Source organism: Branchiostoma lanceolatum, chromosome 6 (genome assembly GCF_035083965.1).
Source record: "Branchiostoma lanceolatum isolate klBraLanc5 chromosome 6, klBraLanc5.hap2, whole genome shotgun sequence".
NCBI classification, from domain to species: Eukaryota; Metazoa; Chordata; class Leptocardii; order Amphioxiformes; family Branchiostomatidae; genus Branchiostoma; species Branchiostoma lanceolatum.
Genome location: NC_089727.1, coordinates 9,693,608 through 9,712,960, shown reverse-complemented (window position 1 = coordinate 9,712,960; position 19,353 = coordinate 9,693,608). Strand labels below are relative to the sequence as shown.

General features: G+C 44.0%; 3 protein-coding genes across 3 annotated transcripts; all 3 read right to left on the bottom strand.

Moving 5' to 3' along the window:
• Window positions 1-602: 602 nt before the first annotated feature.
• On the bottom strand, window positions 603-8,192 carry LOC136436492 (acid-sensing ion channel 5-like). Its single transcript, XM_066430496.1, has 11 exons — window positions 8,070-8,192; window positions 6,219-6,397; window positions 5,877-5,975; window positions 5,443-5,686; window positions 4,273-4,398; window positions 3,554-3,703; window positions 3,208-3,361; window positions 2,963-3,019; window positions 2,473-2,632; window positions 2,101-2,192; window positions 603-1,530 (listed from the first exon to the last, which is right to left on the bottom strand). Exons 2-11 carry the CDS (start codon window positions 6,377-6,379, stop codon window positions 1,271-1,273), a joined length of 1,503 nt encoding a protein of 500 aa, XP_066286593.1. The 5' UTR covers window positions 6,380-6,397; window positions 8,070-8,192; the 3' UTR covers window positions 603-1,270.
• A 735-nt stretch (window positions 8,193-8,927) lies between these two features.
• Window positions 8,928-14,421, bottom strand: LOC136436485 (metalloreductase STEAP3-like). Its single transcript, XM_066430487.1, has 7 exons — window positions 13,539-14,421; window positions 12,775-12,982; window positions 12,305-12,426; window positions 11,745-11,951; window positions 10,730-11,063; window positions 10,153-10,375; window positions 8,928-9,631 (listed from the first exon to the last, which is right to left on the bottom strand). Exons 1-7 carry the CDS (start codon window positions 13,854-13,856, stop codon window positions 9,448-9,450), a joined length of 1,596 nt encoding a protein of 531 aa, XP_066286584.1. The 5' UTR covers window positions 13,857-14,421; the 3' UTR covers window positions 8,928-9,447.
• A 117-nt stretch (window positions 14,422-14,538) lies between these two features.
• LOC136436487 (thiol S-methyltransferase TMT1B-like) lies at window positions 14,539-19,349 on the bottom strand. The gene is made up of 4 exons (XM_066430490.1): window positions 18,227-19,349; window positions 16,693-17,075; window positions 16,182-16,325; window positions 14,539-15,311 (listed from the first exon to the last, which is right to left on the bottom strand). The coding sequence occupies exons 1-4, from the start codon at window positions 18,393-18,395 to the stop codon at window positions 15,078-15,080; spliced, it is 930 nt and encodes a 309-aa protein (XP_066286587.1). The 5' UTR covers window positions 18,396-19,349; the 3' UTR covers window positions 14,539-15,077.
• Window positions 19,350-19,353: the final 4 nt, after the last annotated feature.

The window sequence follows — 19,353 nt, the reverse complement described above, 5'->3', positions numbered from 1 at the left end:
AGATGCGATGTCTTTTTGTGGTGAGAACTCATTGAAATTCTGGGCGCTGATTTTTTGGTGGTCCCAATGTAAAAGGACTTCTTGTGTGGCTTGTTTCTGTGCACTTTCAGTTTAATAGACGCCCAAAGTATGTAATCATGATGCTAATATGAGCAAGTAAATGTTGATATAATACAGATTGCCATATCAAGTATATTTCCAGTTTTAACTTTCTGAGATTACTTTGGGCTGCTTTATGGTTACTAGGTTCGAATGCAATGTGATAAGATAAATATGATATATTTATGTATCATATCTATCATATATATATATATATCACATTTATCTTATCACATTACATTCGAACCCAGTAAGACCGACCGTTGTTTCTTAAGGGCTGGGAATGGAAATTTGATCGGCTTGGATTGTATGGTTGGCTTTCGGGGTGTGTCGCTTGTTAAAGGCTTTTCCCCATTGTTACTGAGCAAACTATCCAAACACAGATGTTAGAACTGGTCTGTTTAAGTGCCTGTCAAATTACAATGAAGCTGGCACCACTACATTTAAGCCTTAATCCTTAAATCGGTCAACAGAAGCTTTAAGTAGACCTCTTGTGAACGAAATTCTTCTGCTGCTGTTTCTTATTATCGAGACGTTGTCCAAACATGAAAAATCAAAACCTAGCAGTTTTTAGAATATATCGAACACAAAGTCGTGCATAGGAAATAGGATTCATTTGTTAAAAAGCATAAAAAGGTACATATCATTTCATAAAGGAGTGGAGCTGGAATGAACGTTAGCAAAGAATTTTTACGGAGCATTTTAGTAATATACTCAAGTTACTCGACTGCGAAATTTCACGTACATGTACATATGTTTGGCATGTTACTGATTGTTGGTGATACAGTTATCGCAGCAAAATACATCATATATAATACAAGCATAACAGCAACATTATAAGGACAAGTCCATGCTCAAAATACACTGGGAGTATACAAGCGCTATTCGTACTATGGCGTGGACGTGATATGGTATACATATGTACTATATACTGGCCATTGAAATATGGTGTCGGAATGCGTACGACAAGGTCACTCCTGGACACTCCATTTAGGTGTAAAATGGGAATATTGTTCTCTGTACGTGGCACTGTTAAAATAAGTTATGAAAAACTTGAGTGCAGTGCCACGTCGGCCTTGTCTGTCAAAAAGCGAAGTAAAAATCGTGTAAGTGTCCTTTAACGGGAACGCATGCAGGGGGCAAATTCCTTTGAAGTCCCCTATTCAAGTCATCATGAAACCTGAACTTTTGCCAGTCCTTCTTGAGTTTGTGCCATAGTTGAGAGCTCGGTAGGGTCGTTGACTTTCTGGTAGGTTTCCGGAGCCACGGTGTTTTCTCCAGCTGACTTTTCCCTGTCTGACTTTTCCTTCTCTGGTTCCATCTCGGAATGGCAGGCGAAGAGAAGAAATTTCATGACCAGATATTCGAAGAACTCGAACATAGTGATGACGCTCACACCGATGAAGAACCCGAATTGTCCACCTACGTCACCTGTGGGAGAGGTCAAAGTGCAAGGGTCAACATAAAGGCAAGGAACGTCATATATTTAAGTCTCCAAGATTGCAGGAACTACTGAATTCATCTTTGTCAGCGGTTAAAGACGTCGGAGGATAGATTTGTTTGATTGATACATTTTCTGACTTTCAGACAAAGAGTAAAAAAATATCATTGATGAATTAGGCATCTTGAAAGGTTATCTGTGTTGGTAAGGGTCATTCTGAATCAATGTTGAACTGTCATCGCCAACACAAAAAAAATTGGAGTTACCCAAATTTTCAAGAGGAATAAACGAATCCATCTACACCAGGGCTTTACAACCATCCCTCAAAAGAGACGGGGGGCACCAGAGACTTTCTGCAACGTACGATCCACTGCTCACCGAGTCACGTGTTCTATGAATAACGTGACGTCACAGAAGCAGTGGGTTGCTCATTCTTGACAAAGACTGGAGTTGATCAGTCGAAAGTTTGGGTAAGTCCAACTTTTTGTGTTGGCAATTATTGTTCAACTTTGGTCCAGATAAATCTTACAGACTTCAGATTGCAAAATCAAAGTACTCACTGATGAGTCCAGACGGGGTGACTGCCTTGAACTGTTCTGACGTGGTGCTCATCAGTTCGTGGTAGTACAAGTCAAGATGAACCAGGTTCTGGCTGAGGAAGGTTAGAGAGCGAGTTAACATTTTCATGAGTCGAGGTCAAGGAGACAGGTCCCAAGCCTCAAAACGGCGTAGAAAGAGATGCCGTGATGCCAGACCGTACTAACAAGGTTTAGAGGGACAGGCGGGCGTCCACAGAGTTTGCGCGGACGGATTCCTGTACAATTCTGGTAATTCTTGTAAAACAGGCGTAAAATATATTAAGCTAGCTCCTGAAGCTTCGCCAAAAACGGTCAACGTGTTGGGATATACAGACATGTTCCCAAATTTAGTACCTCATGTATCCACTGCTGACATTAAAATGTGTCTCCAAGTACGAGGCGGCTAGAGGTGAAGGGTACCCTGCGTACGAGACCGTAGTGTGGTACGAGGTGTATTCACACGGCACCGTGCAGGAACAGGCGTCAAACTCATTGTTGTTCTTCAGGAAGGTGGCTGCAATATATGTAGAAAGATATGTGGCTTTATTTTTAGGTCACACAACCATGTACTAGTACTAGGTAACTATCTCTAACTAATGAGACATGTTACCTAGTAGATGGATGTGTCGTTTGTCTAAAACAGAACAGACCTTAGATTATATTTTCCCCATTTTTCCCCCTTCACTTTGATATCGTTATCTCTTTCACTATGTATATGAGTACTGCTAACGATAGCATATACATGTGCATCTGGTACCCAAGAGTGGTAGTGCTATTGTACTTCACTCACTTGGTAGGCATTATCTAGCAAACATTCAGAAGTATACATGTATGCACAACTTACCTAACGTTGGGAGAACGCACGAGCTGAGGTTCAATGGTGAACAATAGTCCAAGTCACCTGGAAGGTCAATTATGTGTTAGAAATCTATCGGGGAACGAAAGGAAAGCTTTATAAAAATATGTCCATATCACCGCTAATGACTTTTACCAAGTAGAAAAAGTATAGTTCTTTTAGCTCTCTTTCCGGCTACTTATGACGCTACGTATCGAAGACCTATCTAAAGCAATGCTCACTATATGTATTACCTGGATAGTACATTGGTCTGCAACCGCACGGCTCCACAAGTTTTGCGCGGCATTCCAACAGGCAACCCGGCAGGGTGTAGGTGTCGTAGTAAGTCAGGTGGCTCTGGCCTTTCGCCGGGTCACACTGGCCCCATGGTGACGGCTCGTTTTTGTACTGGAAAAATATAACGTTACTAACCGTTGGGTAACCAGCGGTGTGTTTGACTCCTCAACGGAATCAAGAACCAAGGGAGGATTTTGAAAGGACTACCTCCATCCAAACAACTTGAGTGACGGATCAACACATCTCTTAAAACATAAACGCAATCACAAATTGAGTTGTATTTGAAATAGTGCAATGACTCACGTGCGTCTGGAATGTGCTGGCGTAGGTGTGACTGCCAGGTGCAACTGCAGTACCGACTAATTCCGGCCGGGGCGGTTCGTGCTGGTCATGGACTTGGAATACGAGACCGTACTCGAGGTATCCCGTGACAGGGTCCTCTGTGTACTCGTCCTGTACGTATTAAGAAAATGCACGCAAGTAATATCATTAAGAATCGGGAAGTGGCGGGGGTTTTGTGGGGGCAAAGAAGAATCGTTTTTACCCAAACAATTTTGTAGTAAACATTTTCCAACGCAAAGCATTTTTATCATATCTTTCCATTCTGTTTGAAAGATGGGGAGGTCATAGAACTTATATCCTATTCCGTGAATAGGATATTACACCACATGAACTACCTATGTATATGTGTAAATACTTTACGTTTGGGACAGCATCTGTAAGCAGCGACACCTAGCTGCAGTGCGTAATACAATCGGTCAGTATTGCCCAGAGGAAGGTGACAGGTGGCCACTGAAACGTCGGAGTTGAATCATAGACTCGGTTGCGGACAAAGAACTTTGTTATCTAATATCCTATTCCTTTTGTTTCTTAAAACAGATACTGCTCGTTTTGTTTCTTTAAGATACCGCTATGTAATAGCCTGAGTGCCAGCCTTTTTAGCTTCCGTACGCTACCCAAGCGAGCGGAGCTTGGATAGCGTACGGAAGCTAAAAAGGCTGGCACTCAGGCTAGCTATGTACCGTAAGTATGTCCAGAGTTAGCTTGAGACCGTTGCCAGCTCCCGGTGTGGTCTGCTTTACGGAACTGTTTTTGTCCCCGTTGAAAGTCCAACAGTTTCCGTAAGTTGTGAACACGTGGGTGAAGTTCTGAATGGAACACAACACGTTATATTACCGTCAATGTCTATCCAATATTGAAGTGCAGATGAATAGACAGATGTTATTAACGAAGGTAAATTAATAGACAGCAATTTTTTTAATCATAATTTGCATAATTTACATATCATTGTGTACATATCTGCATAGCTATCTGCATACTGAATATCATTGAAATTCGCCCTTCTTTTGTTCAGTTATTTTGACAAAAACGCCCCTGCAGTTCCAGAGTAAGATGCTAGGGGGCCCAAACCTACACCACTTCTCACTTGCATCAAAAGCTATCGCACCAAAAAAACTCAAGACCATAGCAGGTCCAGGACAAAAGATACAAAAAACACCAGTTCTAATGCAGTACCAACATACCAGGGGGCCCAAAATCGACCGTTAAGCCCCTGTCACGCTTGTGCGTATAGCCGTTGCGTGTGAGTTGCGCATTGACATTTGTTTCATACGCCGCCGTGCGCACAATACGCATCTCACACGCATCTCAATCGATTTGTGTAAGTTTTATGTACGCCGGCATACGCACAATACGGCCCAGTAGGTATGATAGTTTGGTGTATGAACAAAATAGCGCATATACGCAAGTTATACGTTATAAATATTTTTCGATTATTTTGATGTATGTGTGAGGCACATCTAACATATGAATAATGAAACGTGAGTCACACATTCGTCAAAATAATCGAAAAAATTCTCAACTATTGTGCGTACGGCCACGCACGGGTATACGCACAGGTGTGACAGAGCCCTAACATTTGTCTTTGGAACACCTATTCACATACTAAATATCATCTTAATCCATCCAGAGGTTCTTGAGTAATCTCATCATCCGTAATCACACACACACACACACACACACACACACACACACACACACACACACACACACAACACACACACACAACACACTTACAGACACACACAGGAAGACAGCTCAAAAACTATCCCTCCGTGTTTCGTGCCGGTAATGATATAATATTGGTTTTAGGTATGTGTCAGTACTCCTTTCCCACCAACACTATGGCGTACCTCGGCGTAACATGGCCTCCCGCGCCAGTAGCACTGTAAAAGCGTGTCGTTGTCCAGTACGAAGCCGTTCTGCAGCGTGTAGCCGGCGTAGTCCTCCAGCAGCGCCGTCGATGCGCCGAAGCCATCCCAGTCCACACCGTTCAAGTAGGCGTTGAGAGCTTCAGGATCGTCCACCAAAGATGGGACGTAGAAGGCGGCCCCGAGGTATAATTGGTCGTTTATTGAGACGCCCGAGGCACGAATTCTAAACAAAGAATTTCAAAAAAATACATATGCATATGATATCCCGGAGCGGATGCGTCATTAAAAAAAACAAGTATGCCATAACCGCAAAAACCTTAGGCAGACGTAAATATACTCAAAAATCACCAGTACATACAACACTCCCTTAGTACATTCAACATACCAGCTGAAAGAAACTTGGTCCAACATACCTGTTAAAGTTACAGATTGTGACGGCTGGAAAATCCAACTCGTTCTCAAGTTCCACGTTTATCTCCGTGCCAGTACGGTACTGGAAATAGTTCTGGAACCTGCGTGGAAGAGAAATAGAACTAGAAAGGTAACATTTGCAAGCAAACACAGCATATTTCACTCCATCTCTCTCCCTCCCTATGCAAAAATGGACTGTGTATTTAACTGTAATTAATTGTATCCATGCCATTTTCATGCCCATGTACATAAATTTATTTATTCGTCGGAGAGATGAAATATAAATACAGTTCCCCTCTCTACAATAGATATAGTATCAAGTATGATTATACTTTTCCCCTCACCTGTCAACAACCTGCCAGGTGCAGAGCCCAAACGCCGCTAAGAAGACCAGAGTCCACAGCGCCATGTGGGGTCTGTTTTTGGCATTGGCGATCCGAGACGCGCCGTGGCACGTGGTGTAGTTGGCGAACTCGTGGTCCAGAGAATCCTGTGTGTCCCCCATGTTTTTCTAGGTGGTCTCCTGTAATGATATTTGCTGAAGTTATGATAATAGTGGATGATTAGTTTAATAGTACTGCCTCGCCCTGGGGTGTCCCTGTGGTGTAGTGGTCTGCGCCTTTGCTACTCTGCCACATCTGGTTCAAATTACTTGGACCAGAAGGACTGGGGTTCTAGCCCCAGGTAAGGCACCTCTGGACAAGAGGCGCATTGAGTCATACCAAAGACTTTATAAAAATGGTACATACCTATGAAACAGTATGGAAGTTAAACACACTCCACTGCCAGTGGACTAGCCCCTGCTGCAGTGATTGCACCACAGTGTGGCCCCAGGGCTATGAAACGGAGATGGGCACCGCCCTATACATCAATTATGGTGTGGGAGGATTTTAACTTAACTAAACTAACTGCCTCGCCCTAAAAGGGCTTTCATCACAAACAATTTCAGGCGAGGAAAAGTGTCCTTAGGTCACACCTCTATGTTCCTAAACCCCTATGTACCTCCTATGTTCCTTGACACCTACATGTATGTTCCGGCACCCCCGACACTCCTATGTTCCACGGCAGTCCTATACTCCTGGCCTATGTTTCGACGTCCCTATATGTCCCGACACCCCTATGTTATGACACCTCTATGTTCTGACACCCCTATGTTCCGACACTCCAATGTTCCGACACCCCTACCCCTAACCCTATATAGAGGTGTAGGTTTCTCCGGTTCCCTTGTAATCCATTCATCAGACGCTTTCATATGCATGTTCAACATACTGTAGTTAATCCCTGCGGTACTGCAATTGTAAGTATTTGTTGCAGCATGGTTGTACAAACATGGCGGCTTCAGAGAGCTTTCTATGTGTCACCGGTTCTTCTACAGTCCGCTGACATGGAGGTAAACACAGGAAGGGTGAATGTGTGTACCTTAAAAGCTTGACGGAAGGGCAGAGCAAATAGGCTACTTATGCGCCCTGTTAATAAGTTTTTTAACATATCAACAGGGTGCAACACCCCAACAACTTCATGCAAGTTGTGTTCTAGTACTTGTACCAACTGGAACAGGGGCACGATATGTCCTACTTCATGTGAGTTGTATTCTAGTATTTGTACCAACTGGAACAGGGGCACGATATGTCCTACTTCATGTGAGTTGTGTTCTAGTATTTGTACCAACTGGAACAGGGGCGCGATATGTCCTACTTCATGTGAGTTGTGTTCTAGTATCTATACCAACTGGAACAGGGGCACACATATTCCAACAAGTGTCGCTAGAGATGGTAAACAGGGTTATGTTAGACAGGCATCATCAGACACAGATCGACAAATCTGCACGAAGAGAACTTTAGCGCTAAGTACTCCTACACATCAGCCCCAAAGGGACGGAGAACCAGTCTTGTTTAGGCCCTCTTTCCACTACACCGCGACCGCTGAGCAACAAAAACTAGATTTCTGTGACCCTTGTCCTTGATCCTAGAATTGGAATATAATGCATGCTTAAAGTTATGATTTAAAACGAACCATACAAAACGTAGAAAATATTTGGTCTCTAGCCATGAAACTCGTTGAATGACCTATCAACCGTTTGGTCGCTCAGTGCTCGCAGCCTAGTGGAAAGGTGGTGCTAACTTTAAACCGCTCAAGGAAGAGATGTCAGGGCAGCGACAAACGAAAGGTGAAAGGCAGGAAAATATCTTACTAACCTTTTGGTAGAAATCTATGCAAAGTAGTCTCCAAAGCTGGACCCAGTAGTTGAGTCAATCTACGATTGCGTGTTCAGCGTCTGCCAGGTCCTGTCAAAATATATCCTGCCCATGGGTTGGGCAGTATTGTGTTCTTCTGTTTACTTTTCTCCCATTGCAAGTAGGCGAGCCGTGTTGCTAGTTACATGAGACTGGCGATACGTCATGTGTGACAGGTACTTTAAAGGGGCGTCATGCTTCACAACTACAAACTACAACGCAGACAGGTCGTTTGTGATGCGTAAAGCGCCTCATGGCGCCAAATTGCGAAAGACATTCACAAAGTGTCTTGAGTCTGTTCTTATCGGTACCAATTGGTGCCATTTCCTGAAATTGCAAATTGTTTGAAAATTAAAAACAATTCGCAATTGGAAAAATGGCATAAATGGGCGCAATCACTGCAAATCTCTTTTAGATGAAGTTTAATCGTTGTACATAGGTTTTTAATTTAGTGGCAACACTGCGACTTCCAATAAAGTCATCTTCTATCTAATTTCAGATGACCCCGAAACTCAGAATGTGACATTCCTGGCGCGGCAATTTTTTGTAGAGGTCACGTATTTTACCCGTGCGTCGAACGTCCGTGTGCCGCAAGGGGAAACTGGCGAACTTTCGCAAAGTTGCCGCAATAATTTGGCGCGGTTCAGTGATAATACGTATTCGTCCAACTGAAAATGGCAAGGGATTTCCGAAGAACCATGATTGCTCTTGAAAAGGGATAGAATTTCCACTTTTCTTAAGTGAAAACGTGTTAGGCAAAGGGTCGTCATCGATATCTGTCATTCCAATCTCCGAAAAAGATAACACGTATATCATACATTTGCCTAGCTCCTCATGAAATCAAACATCTTTAATTGTAACATAATGAATAGAATCTTTGAAGAGATATTCAGCAAAATTATTTGTTTTCTTCTCTATACCCCGGAAATAAGTCATCATAGACAACTGTAAACCATAAGTCCTCCAAATACACTTAGGTAAGTTAAAGGAAATGTATGCTGTTGAAAACCTTCCTGGTGACATCGAATAAGTGTTCATACGTATACGATGTTGGCTGAACCATCCAACTATGCTTCCTCTATACGCATTTTTCATATTGTTTTTATAACGATTGGATCTGAATATGTTAAGCTAACGATACAAACGCTCGGACAAAAATTGTGACAATGTGAGTTAACAATACGACAGATATGAACAATTTAGCATTTAACGTTCCTATGGAGTCAAATGACAGACTTTTCAAAGGCGTCCACCGAACTAGCTACTGCGGAAACAGCCCATACTTCATGTATTACAGTGAAGGTGACGTCAGCACCAAGGACGGATCCTTCGATGTCGTTCACAGGTTCACCACCACACACTCGACGAACTCGTCCCCTTCGTCCAGCCTCTTCCTGCCCTGCATCATGTCCCGGATGCTGATGACGTGTTTCTGTAGGTACGGAATCAGCGTCACGCACTTCAGCAGAACCACAGCCGCCAGGGGGAACAGGGAGATCAGGGACACCGGCAGGGTGAATAGGCTGGAAGGATACAGAAAAATGACACAAAGTTTTTTTTTTCATAACCTGTGAATCGCCTTTATGCGTAGCACATCTGTTTTGTACGCTACGCGTACAAGTGGCGTAGGGCCGAACTGTAAGGTTTCTTCCACTCACACCTGGATGGACCCCTTCCTTTTTCGACAACTGAGGTGAGTTCTTTAATTCTCAGGTGTGGCTCTCTAAGTTAATAACCTTAACCACAAGGCCACCTCGTCCCCTTCAGGATCGTAGACACCTGCTGTATGATGCTCTCCAACACTACTGATCAGCAAATACTCTGCCACGTGCACCAACTCTACGGAAAGTTTTGCGGTAGGTCAATCAATCAATGGATACGATAGTTTACAGCAGTCATGAACCAAAATATGGGGGGATACAAACTCAGTCACGTTTGGAACCGCACTTTTCACAGCGCCACCTAGTGGGGCACCCGTTAGGGTGCACCTGTACCGGTCTCACCTGTAGAGGGACCCGTTCGGGTACACCTGTACCGGTCTCACCTGTAGAGGGACCCGTTCGGGTACACCTGTATCCCCAGGAACACCACGTGGAAGGTGGCGGTGAACAGCGCGACTGTCCCGAGGTTCGACCACAGGAAGGTCGTCTCCCGCCAGTTCAGCTTCTCCTTCCCCGAGGGCATGTTGGCGATCCCCAGAATGAGCAGAGCTGAGAGACACACCGCCCCCATGGACACAAACGCCTCCCCACACCACACCATCTTTCCTGTGGGGAAGAGAAGGAGACGACTACGCTGTGATGTAACATAGCCACATCCTTTCATAATTCGTCATATAAACGGAAAATCACAAAATACAACAGGCATCCTCCTACTTACCCTCCTCCCCTATAAGGACAGACGACGTCCTCATTATCTTTTGTAATCGATATTGAAATCTACATAAACAACGTTAACAACGTTAACTATTTCCGATAAATCCTGAAATACACCACATATCTTCCTAATTACACTCCTCTCACAAAGACAGACGGCGTCCTCGTTGTCTGTGTTAATCTATACTGAAAGCTATAAACAACGTTAACTCTATACAAAGTCCTATTGGACAGACATCCTCTTACCAAGGGCCGGGATCCCGCGGTTGGACGTTTTCTCGTACAGCTCGGGGTAGTATGTGGGCCCGAGGATGGTGAGGGACATGATGGCATGCACGGCTCCTACGATCACCCCGACCAGGCAGATGTGCCGCCGGGCCTTGCGCCACTCCCCGAGCCACACGGGGAAGTCGCGGTACCCGTACCCCTTGAAGATGCGCACCAGCCGGATGAAGATGTCTGGGAAGAACGCCGCGGACAGTAAGGTCCCGGCCACGAACGCCAAGACGCGGTTGACCAGGAAAAGGGGGAGGCGGGAGAGCTCGTTTGAACCGTCCGAGACAGACGGGCGGATTATGTCCTGGAGAAACAAGAGAAATATCGGAACACAATGCAAACACATGCGACTGATGTAGCGCTGTTTACGGTTTCCTATGTGACCGAAACACAATTACAATGTGACTGGAGCGCCGTTTTAACGTAACACAACACGACGCAATATGATACAATACAATGTACTTTTCTCGCGCAATATTTGAAATATTTATATTTTCATTTTATCAAACTACTTATCGAGAGTAGGGTAAAAAGCAAAATTCTTATAAGAAGCCCTTGCCTCAAAAACAGAACTATAGATATAAAACAATTACATTGAGTAAAAACACAGTTAAACGTATATACATTAAAGATATAAGAGGGATAACGAAAAACAAACAAGAGGAAACAATACGAGTTGGTGTACAATCGATGTCAATCACGGAAACTTACCTGTACAATCAATCAAAATATCAACAGTATCGAAAATATCACAATTTTGTTAGCATGAAAATGAAGTAGATCCTTGTAGTAGTAAAAAAGCATAATGTGCTGTCATTGGGTTTACAATTTCTGTGGGTCTACAATGTTGGAAAGAAATGATATCAGTATACTTCTTTTACTAGTATAAAGTTAACACTGTTGGAGGTAGTTATCACATTTCCAAAGCAGTTTCCTGGCGAACCTCTACCAAACAGGACACCTCAAGAATTCACACACATCCTACCTGAATCATGACGTACAGAAACATGACGATGAAGAGCCAGATGCCGACGCTTACAGGCAGGCCCCAGTACGGCAGGAAGCGGGCGGGGATGGTCTCGATGTGCCCTGCCGACTTCAGCGCGCCGAGGTCCACGGGAATGAACCCGAGGTCGTACACGATATGGGTGACCGTAGCTTTGGCGTGGTGGTCATCGCCACAGAGATATATCTGTAGGTAATATCAATAGAGTTGTTTCTTTGAAGTATGACATTGCGTTCGTCTCTAGTGTGAATCTGATAAATCAAAACTGTTGAGGACTTGGAAACATGAAGGTCTTGCATGCGAACAAGGAGATACAAGTCAATTTTAGCCTTCCTAGCGACTTTCCTTCTGTGGGGTTTAGACAGCTTTTGGGGGTTAGAAAAAGCGGTATAGAGCCCCCACCACCACCCAACACAAGAGGTTTGTTTTTGAACTGCAGGTGTGTTTTTCAAGATTTAATGCTGTCTATATATCTCCAAGTGAGCGGAGGAAAATGAAATAATACAGAGGAGAAGGTCATGTGTACACGCAGTCCGTACCTGTTTGGGCCCGTCCATGAGTTCGGCGTCCAGCGCGGCTGCCGGGATGACGTTAAACCCCTTCACAACCCTGCAGGACGGGAACAGCCGCCACTGGAGGTACTCCGCGTTAGAACGCAAACCTTCAGATATGAAGGAAGCATTCAAATATACAGTTACCGTTACAAATAAGTTAGTCAAATTATCTTGTCTATTTCTGGTAGACGTGCTGAACATAAAGAGGGGAAGTTCCGCTTTATGAACTATTCCTGACCTGTTGATGTTCTCAGTGCTGTCCACATCATATTTCGACCGAGGACTGAATAATACCCTTCATAAACTTGATAATCGGTCGAAAACGTAACTTTTTAGGTCGAAATAGTGCGTTTCGACTTCTCCCCGGCCCATTCGCTGTTCAACGACGACGTCTTGCAGGGGGAAGAAATGTTTTGGAAAGAATGTATACAAATTAACAACCAAATCCTTCTCACCGTCGTTAAACCTGCTGGTGATGCTGACGTCCACCAGGATTTTCCCGCTCATGGCGTCCGTCAGGAACCCCAGCTGGTCGTAGTGGTCCCTCCGGACTGCCAGGAACACCACCTCAGCCTGCAGTACCGCCTCGTACCGCGTGGTGAGCGTCACGCCCAGCGGCACCAGGTTCTTCATTGCCTCATGGTCACGTGTTCCTAACACTACCTGTGAAAGCACGGCGTCGCCGGAACGTGATGCGTATACGGCAATTAGCCTGCTATCTAAACCTATTATAACTGCCGAATCTCTTTTGTTCTCTTTGGTCAGCGTTGCATCGGACGCGCGATTAAAATATACCAACAGTGAAATTTTAAGTAAGCTACACATACACGCGCGCGCGTGTACACACACACGCGCACACGCATGTATACACACGCACATTGACACATACATACGAACGAGGGACTTAAGACAGAACTAAACCTGTACCTGGTATCCAGACGTCAAGAAAACAACACACACACCCGCACAAAGAAACAAACACACACACACACACACACACACACACACACACACACACACACACACACACACACACACACACACACACACACAGTGACACACAAACACATACATTTGTACATACAAACGAGAGACTCAAGAAACACACACACGCGCGCGCGCGTGCGCGCACAAACGAAAAAAACAAACAAACACACAAAAACAAACACATACATACATACGAACGAGAGAGATACCTAAGACAGAACTATATCTGTACCTGGTATCCAGACTTCAGTAGTTTCCTAGACAGTGCCAGCCCGAACTCCCCACAGCCGAGTATACCGACGATCGGCGGCGGGTCGTCCCTCATCCCCCTCCCGTCCAACGTGCTCCTGGTCCTCCGCTTCGGAGTGGCGCTCCTGCTGGTACTCACGGAGACGTCCCCGTACCGCCGCGCCGGGGTGGAGGTAACACTCGCCGCCGCCGACGGCTCCCTCATCCGGACCGGAGTGGACATATTACTCCCGCTAGCCGACCGTTTCGGAGTCGATGCCACACTCCCATCTTCTACCATCTCCTTATATTCCACCATCATTTTGTTATTTGAGCCAAATCTACCGCTTAGAACTACCCCAGAGTTAGTGCCGAGTGACTCACGCCAGAGTTATTTAATTTAGTAAATGGACGCGTCAAATCTATTTTGCTGATATGAAAGTTGATACTGAATATACCCATGAGGACTAGGGTATTGTATCAAGTCAACGAAGTGACAATAAGGAAGCGAGGGAGTGGACAGGTGGGTGAATGGGTTGAAAAGTGCACACAAGAAGATTGATGCTGCAAAAGAACTTTGGCATTTCGGACCTCTGTGGTTTTATATTATATCGTAGGTGTCTCGACTAGAATTGTCTCCTCATAGTCTATGGCCCAAATATGTCAAGCAGAACGAACCACGAACATATTTATGTTTTGTCATTATGAAAACTTTTTATTGCACCCTTCTGTATACATTTGTATGCTCAGTTTATTTACGTTACTTATATCATTGTCAATTATTATTACTTTTGGATTTCTGTGCATACAATACCAAGATTATCTTTCCGTTATCTTATGTTGACATTTGACATCTTCCTCTCCCGACATTTCTGTCTACCAATTGTGTGTTTTTTAAATTATTTTAATTTGATTTAATTGTGACATTTATAGAAATTGAACGCTAATGGGGATCTTGATAAAACAAAAAACAAACAAACAAACAGACCACTGACTCGTCTGTGGAGGGAAGGACTTGGGTGTTGATATTTCGAACGATGTAATATTCAAATCAAGTAGAGGCTACATCCTTCTATAAGTTAGTCACGTAACGTTGATATTTATACACGGTGGCATATTCATAGTGCTCAGCTTTGCTTATGTAATAGCAGCATCGCGACTCTGTTCCAACACAACAAAGAGAACTCACCAAACTATCATCTTTTGCACAAAACCCGTCAACTGAGTTCAACATCGAAATATTCTACAATACAATTCCTAGATTGTCGAAAACGTTAAATAAAACTTTCTATCTGAACCCCTTTTGATACAAGATATACAATTGTTCTTTTTTAGCATTTCACTTCCGCTCTCTTGCTCAGTGAGGAATGTATTTTAGCAATGACTTTTTCGAGGCAGCTTGGTCGAGAAGCATGTATGAAATTCCGTTTTAAAGCACATTGTTCATATAATTATGAATATGTAAACAATACCGATATCATTCACAATAGTAGCAGTGTAGCTATTCTTATCTATTCTTTTACCCGGTTTGATTTTGATTAGCCTACTTTGTAGCTGTCCCGTACAGCATGTTAAACATGAACTTGGGCCTGATGTTGACCTCCATTTTGTACTTGACGTTTGAGAAGCCAACATTGTCAATGTTTTTCCACGTGTCCCTGTTGATATTGCAGCCGTCCCCTAGTGAGTAGAAGACCGGGTTGAACCGGTCCTGTAGGTGCTGTACCCGGGTTAGGGTCGGGTGCCTCACGTGCTCCAGGTAGTAGAACTTCCCGCCCTGAATAAAAGAGACACAGCGTTTTGTGTTGTTCGTTTTCTTTGGGGACACATTTGGCGTTGTACAGTAACTGTAGCGGGATATCTAAGTATATGTAGTGATCTAAGCCCCTATCTCACTGGACCTGCGGCACGTTGGCGACCTTGCTGCGGCCAAGCGATTTGACAGCACGCGGATCGACGAATTTCATCGATAAAAACGAATCTTTTCACCCTTTGTGTGTTTTGCTGTCTTCTAGTCATACTTGTACGTTTTGTATTATATTCCCATTACATATATCAAGTGAAGGGTAACATAAATCCAGTCTAGGACGCAGCAACCCCGCCAATGTGCCGCAGGTCAGGTAAGATAAGGGCTTTGCACGCACTATCATTTGTGTGGGCGGTACAAGTTAGGTATGGGACGGCGCTCACGTTAGCTTACCGCCGAATATATTTGTGTGGGACGGCACGCATGTACACTCAAGTTGGTGTCCTTGGACTCTAATATTGACATATAGGTGGGTGGGTGTTGGGGGCAGCAACAACTATTGACAAGGGAACGAAGGTAGTTCTCGAAGCGTATCCACTGTCGAGGACTAGGAACATTAATGGTTGTGGTGGATGTTATCAAAAGCAATAGCTAGCAATTTATTTTTCAAAGGTACTTTATTGTTGAAATGAAAGTTTGTCTTGACTTTTGTATATTGTTCAGTTTCCAGGGCTAACCCTTTGTAATAGCCTTCGGCAAGTTGGGTTATTTTTTACAGCCAAATAAATAAGTAAGATCAAGTGTATCCAAATGATATGTCACTGTTGGTCAGGTTTCCGCCATTTCATTTAGGAGCAAGGATCCCAGCAAGTTTTAGTATTGACGCTTTTGTGATATTACCGGTTTGAGAACTCTCTTGACCTCTCCAAGAACGGCGTCGACGTCATGGACGGAGCACAGCACCAAAGTACACACGACAGCGTCCATAGATCCCTCCGCCACGTCAGCCATGTCCTCTGCACCCGCAACAACGAACTTCGTCACCTGGTTTAGTAAAAAGTAAACAGCTTATCATTTTTACCTTCACGGAAAGGAAACATTCTTTTCTCTGTTTCACCAGTTTCAAACAATTATGATCAATGACCTGACCCATACGGTTGTCACCATGGTTACGGGTAAAGTAGTAGACACCCAGCGGTTTATCGATTACATACTAGTAATGTAGCAAGTGGCAGGACAGAGCTGTAGGTGCTGGTCACCATATATACATATCAATGTGTTTTATTAAGAATAAACAGAGCAATGTTTGTTAGGCTAGACCATGTGAAGGTAAACATAATGTAAATTGCTTGCAACTGTTACCTTTGTATATCCATTTCATATTACGAGATCTTTAGTTTATCGTTCCTACCTTCACATCCGGGTACTGTCTGGAATTTTCTTCAAAATCCAGCTTAGAGTGGGGGTTCGGGTCAACCACAATCACAGAAGTTCTTGGGGGAAAGTATTCGAAGTTTGTTCCTTTCCCCGATCCTATCTCCAAAACTTGCAGAGATGTCCCATCCTGTTCCTTTAGTCCAGAAAAGATGTCATCTTTCAATGTAGAAAATCGTTTCTGGTTGAATCTTTTGAGTCTGGCGCAAAGCCAGAGGAACACAGGTTTGTAGTAGGCTGTTGCCTTCTCCGGGTTGAGTCTGGCGAAGGTGAAGAGGCAAACAGGAAGGCATAGGGGTATCAAGGTAGCCGGGACGGCAAAACGTCGGAGGACAGTCGCCATATGGCGCCTTGCTGTAGCTGAAATATAGCAGAATTTACAATGTAATAATCTCTTACTGCAGAAACAGGTGTTACCTTGATACCTTGATACTGCATCCAGGAAAGAAGGCTTTATCCGCCTGTTATGTCCTGTTACGACTGTTCTTTCGCAAGTGCAAAATTAAAAGTTTCAGCTTACAATGGTTAATTATTTAATGGTTAACGTTACTGCAGAGTTGTTTGTCGAAAACAGGACAGTACATGTCTCACAACATTTCATTCAATGGGAGACTTTAAAGCTGTTGCACATGTGTGTACACGTGGTCACATCAATCAAGTGCATTATTGTATTGTATTGTATTGTATTGTACTGCTTTGTTAAGTGATTGAAGTGCGTGTTGTTGCGTAGCAATCACAGGACTGCAGGTTCGAATCCTGGTGAATCTTGACCCGTGACTTCTTGACCGAGAGCTACATTGTACTTTAATACTTGTACTACGAGCACGTCCTTGATTGAAGTGGAGCACGTCTAAGTGTGAAAGTATCAACCACTTCTAACGGATCACTACTAGTACTAACAGTACAAAACTGGTGCGCAACACCATGTTTACAGCTTATATGACACAGATAAAGTTTGTAGCCATGGGCTGAACTGCGACAGGCTGACAGGTTGATAAAATGTATGCCCAGAGACCTCATTACCTCAGGTGACCTCAATTTTGCGACATTGGTTAACTCAAGTTGTCCGTCCAACGGTCATGAATCAGAGACTGGTTCTAAATACAAACTAGCTGGTAGATCCAGAGGGATTTCGACAAATAGACTTCGCCAATATCAAAGATAAAGTGTTGAAGTAACGTTACTGTACCTAAAGTTCAGTCTGCACGTACAAGCGCGTAGTTACAACCTATCAAAGGTCACGACCGTATTACATTCGCCGTACGACAGGTTTACGACAGCAGATTGACAAGGATAGTCTTAGGACAATCGTGCATGTGTCGTACATACAGAATTCAGCAGTCCGACGGAAAGGATTGTCGTAGGTCCTTGTCGGCGGTCAGTTCTGTCATAGTCCAGACGAAAATCACCAGACAAAAACAAATCGTACAAGGAATGTGGCCGCGCCTGTTCAAGTCAACCAGTACAACGAGAGCGCTTTTGACTTTCATAAAGCTAATTGTCTATCTTACCTCCTATCCCAAGAGAAGTTGGATGCAAAACCCGACCGTAGCTTGCAGGATCCCGGATCTCTACAATAACAACATATCCGCCATAATGGAGGTGAAAGGTCAAGGGCAACTTGACTGCCACTCGGTCACCACTCCCGTTGGCAGGTGAGGGGTGGGGATTCGCTGACATTTGATTCAAATGACTTAGGGTAGCGGTACTTCTCTCATGATAGCGGTGATGGGCACTTAATGAGTCAGTTTAATAAGATGCAGTAGAATCCGCTTAACTGCACCTCCCATTTGTCAGCGCATTTGGTGCAATTATCCGGCTGGTGCAATAATGCGAAGTGGCCAGCTGGACCACCAAGGGGGTGGGATTTTTAGTCAGAAACACTAGCACAAACATAGGATAACAGTTTCTAACTATGTTACATCACGTAAAGTACAGTTGTCGATTTACAAGTGCACAATGTACTGTACTACGTATCCAGTGGGGAGATATGGTTAGATGACTTAGATCAGTGACTACCTGTGACTAGATGTACGTAAAGACGCCGGTCTTTTATCATTATTGCAGCAGTATGTGACTATAGCGCTGCCTGGAACCTAAAACCACCACACCCATGTCATCCTTAACGCGAAATCAAATCCCCGCGAACTTAAGTGTATTTACAGTAATACGAGAGTGTTCAGGTAGAGACTAATCTTTATTGAGTACAGCATGCTGATGCCAAAGCGTAATGCCGCCTTTGGTAGGCGTGCGTCTCAACGGCGCCGACACGCCCCGTGACCCGCCCGGGACCTCCCATACGATTCCTATCAACGTGACTGTCAATGGAGACCATGTTACTCAAAACAGTTTTAAACATATTGGCGGTATTGCGCCTTTACACAGGCAGGTATCGGCTCATTTGTAGTTTTTATAATTTGAGTGACTTCACATCTTTTAGTTTTGTATCTACGTACGAAATAGTTCAGCTGTATTTTCACAAGAGGAACTGTCCGCAATTTGCATCATGGGGCATTGTATCTACGAAATAGTTCAACCGCATTTTCCCAAATAAATTAACCAAAGATCATCTACACTTACGTTGCAATACATATTTGTACAGCCGGCACATATTCCATTATGTTGCATTCAACAGTGA

Bases quoted from the DNA above. Each gene is read 5' to 3' on its own strand.
- LOC136436492 (XM_066430496.1), bottom strand. From the start codon at position 6,379: ATGGGGGACACACAGGATTCTCTGGACCACGAGTTCGCCAACTACACC. The intron at 4,399-5,442 runs GTACGCCATAGT...TGTTCCATTCAG, and splicing joins GGAGGCCATGTTACGCCGAG to AACTTCACCCACGTGTTCAC. The intron at 1,531-2,100 runs GTGAGTACTTTG...CCTCTCCCACAG, and splicing joins CACCCCGTCTGGACTCATCA to GTGACGTAGGTGGACAATTC.
- LOC136436485 (XM_066430487.1), bottom strand. From the start codon at position 13,856: ATGATGGTGGAATATAAGGAGATGGTAGAAGATGGGAGTGTGGCATCG. The intron at 11,952-12,304 runs GTACGGACTGCG...TATTACCTACAG, and splicing joins TCATGGACGGGCCCAAACAG to ATATATCTCTGTGGCGATGA. The intron at 11,064-11,744 runs GTAGGATGTGTG...TTGTTTCTCCAG, and splicing joins TTCTGTACGTCATGATTCAG to GACATAATCCGCCCGTCTGT.
- LOC136436487 (XM_066430490.1), bottom strand. From the start codon at position 18,395: ATGTCAGCGAATCCCCACCCCTCACCTGCCAACGGGAGTGGTGACCGA. The intron at 17,076-18,226 runs GTAAGATAGACA...GCTATATTTCAG, and splicing joins AACTTCTCTTGGGATAGGAG to CTACAGCAAGGCGCCATATG. The intron at 15,312-16,181 runs GTAATATCACAA...TCTTTTATTCAG, and splicing joins TCAAGAGAGTTCTCAAACCG to GGCGGGAAGTTCTACTACCT.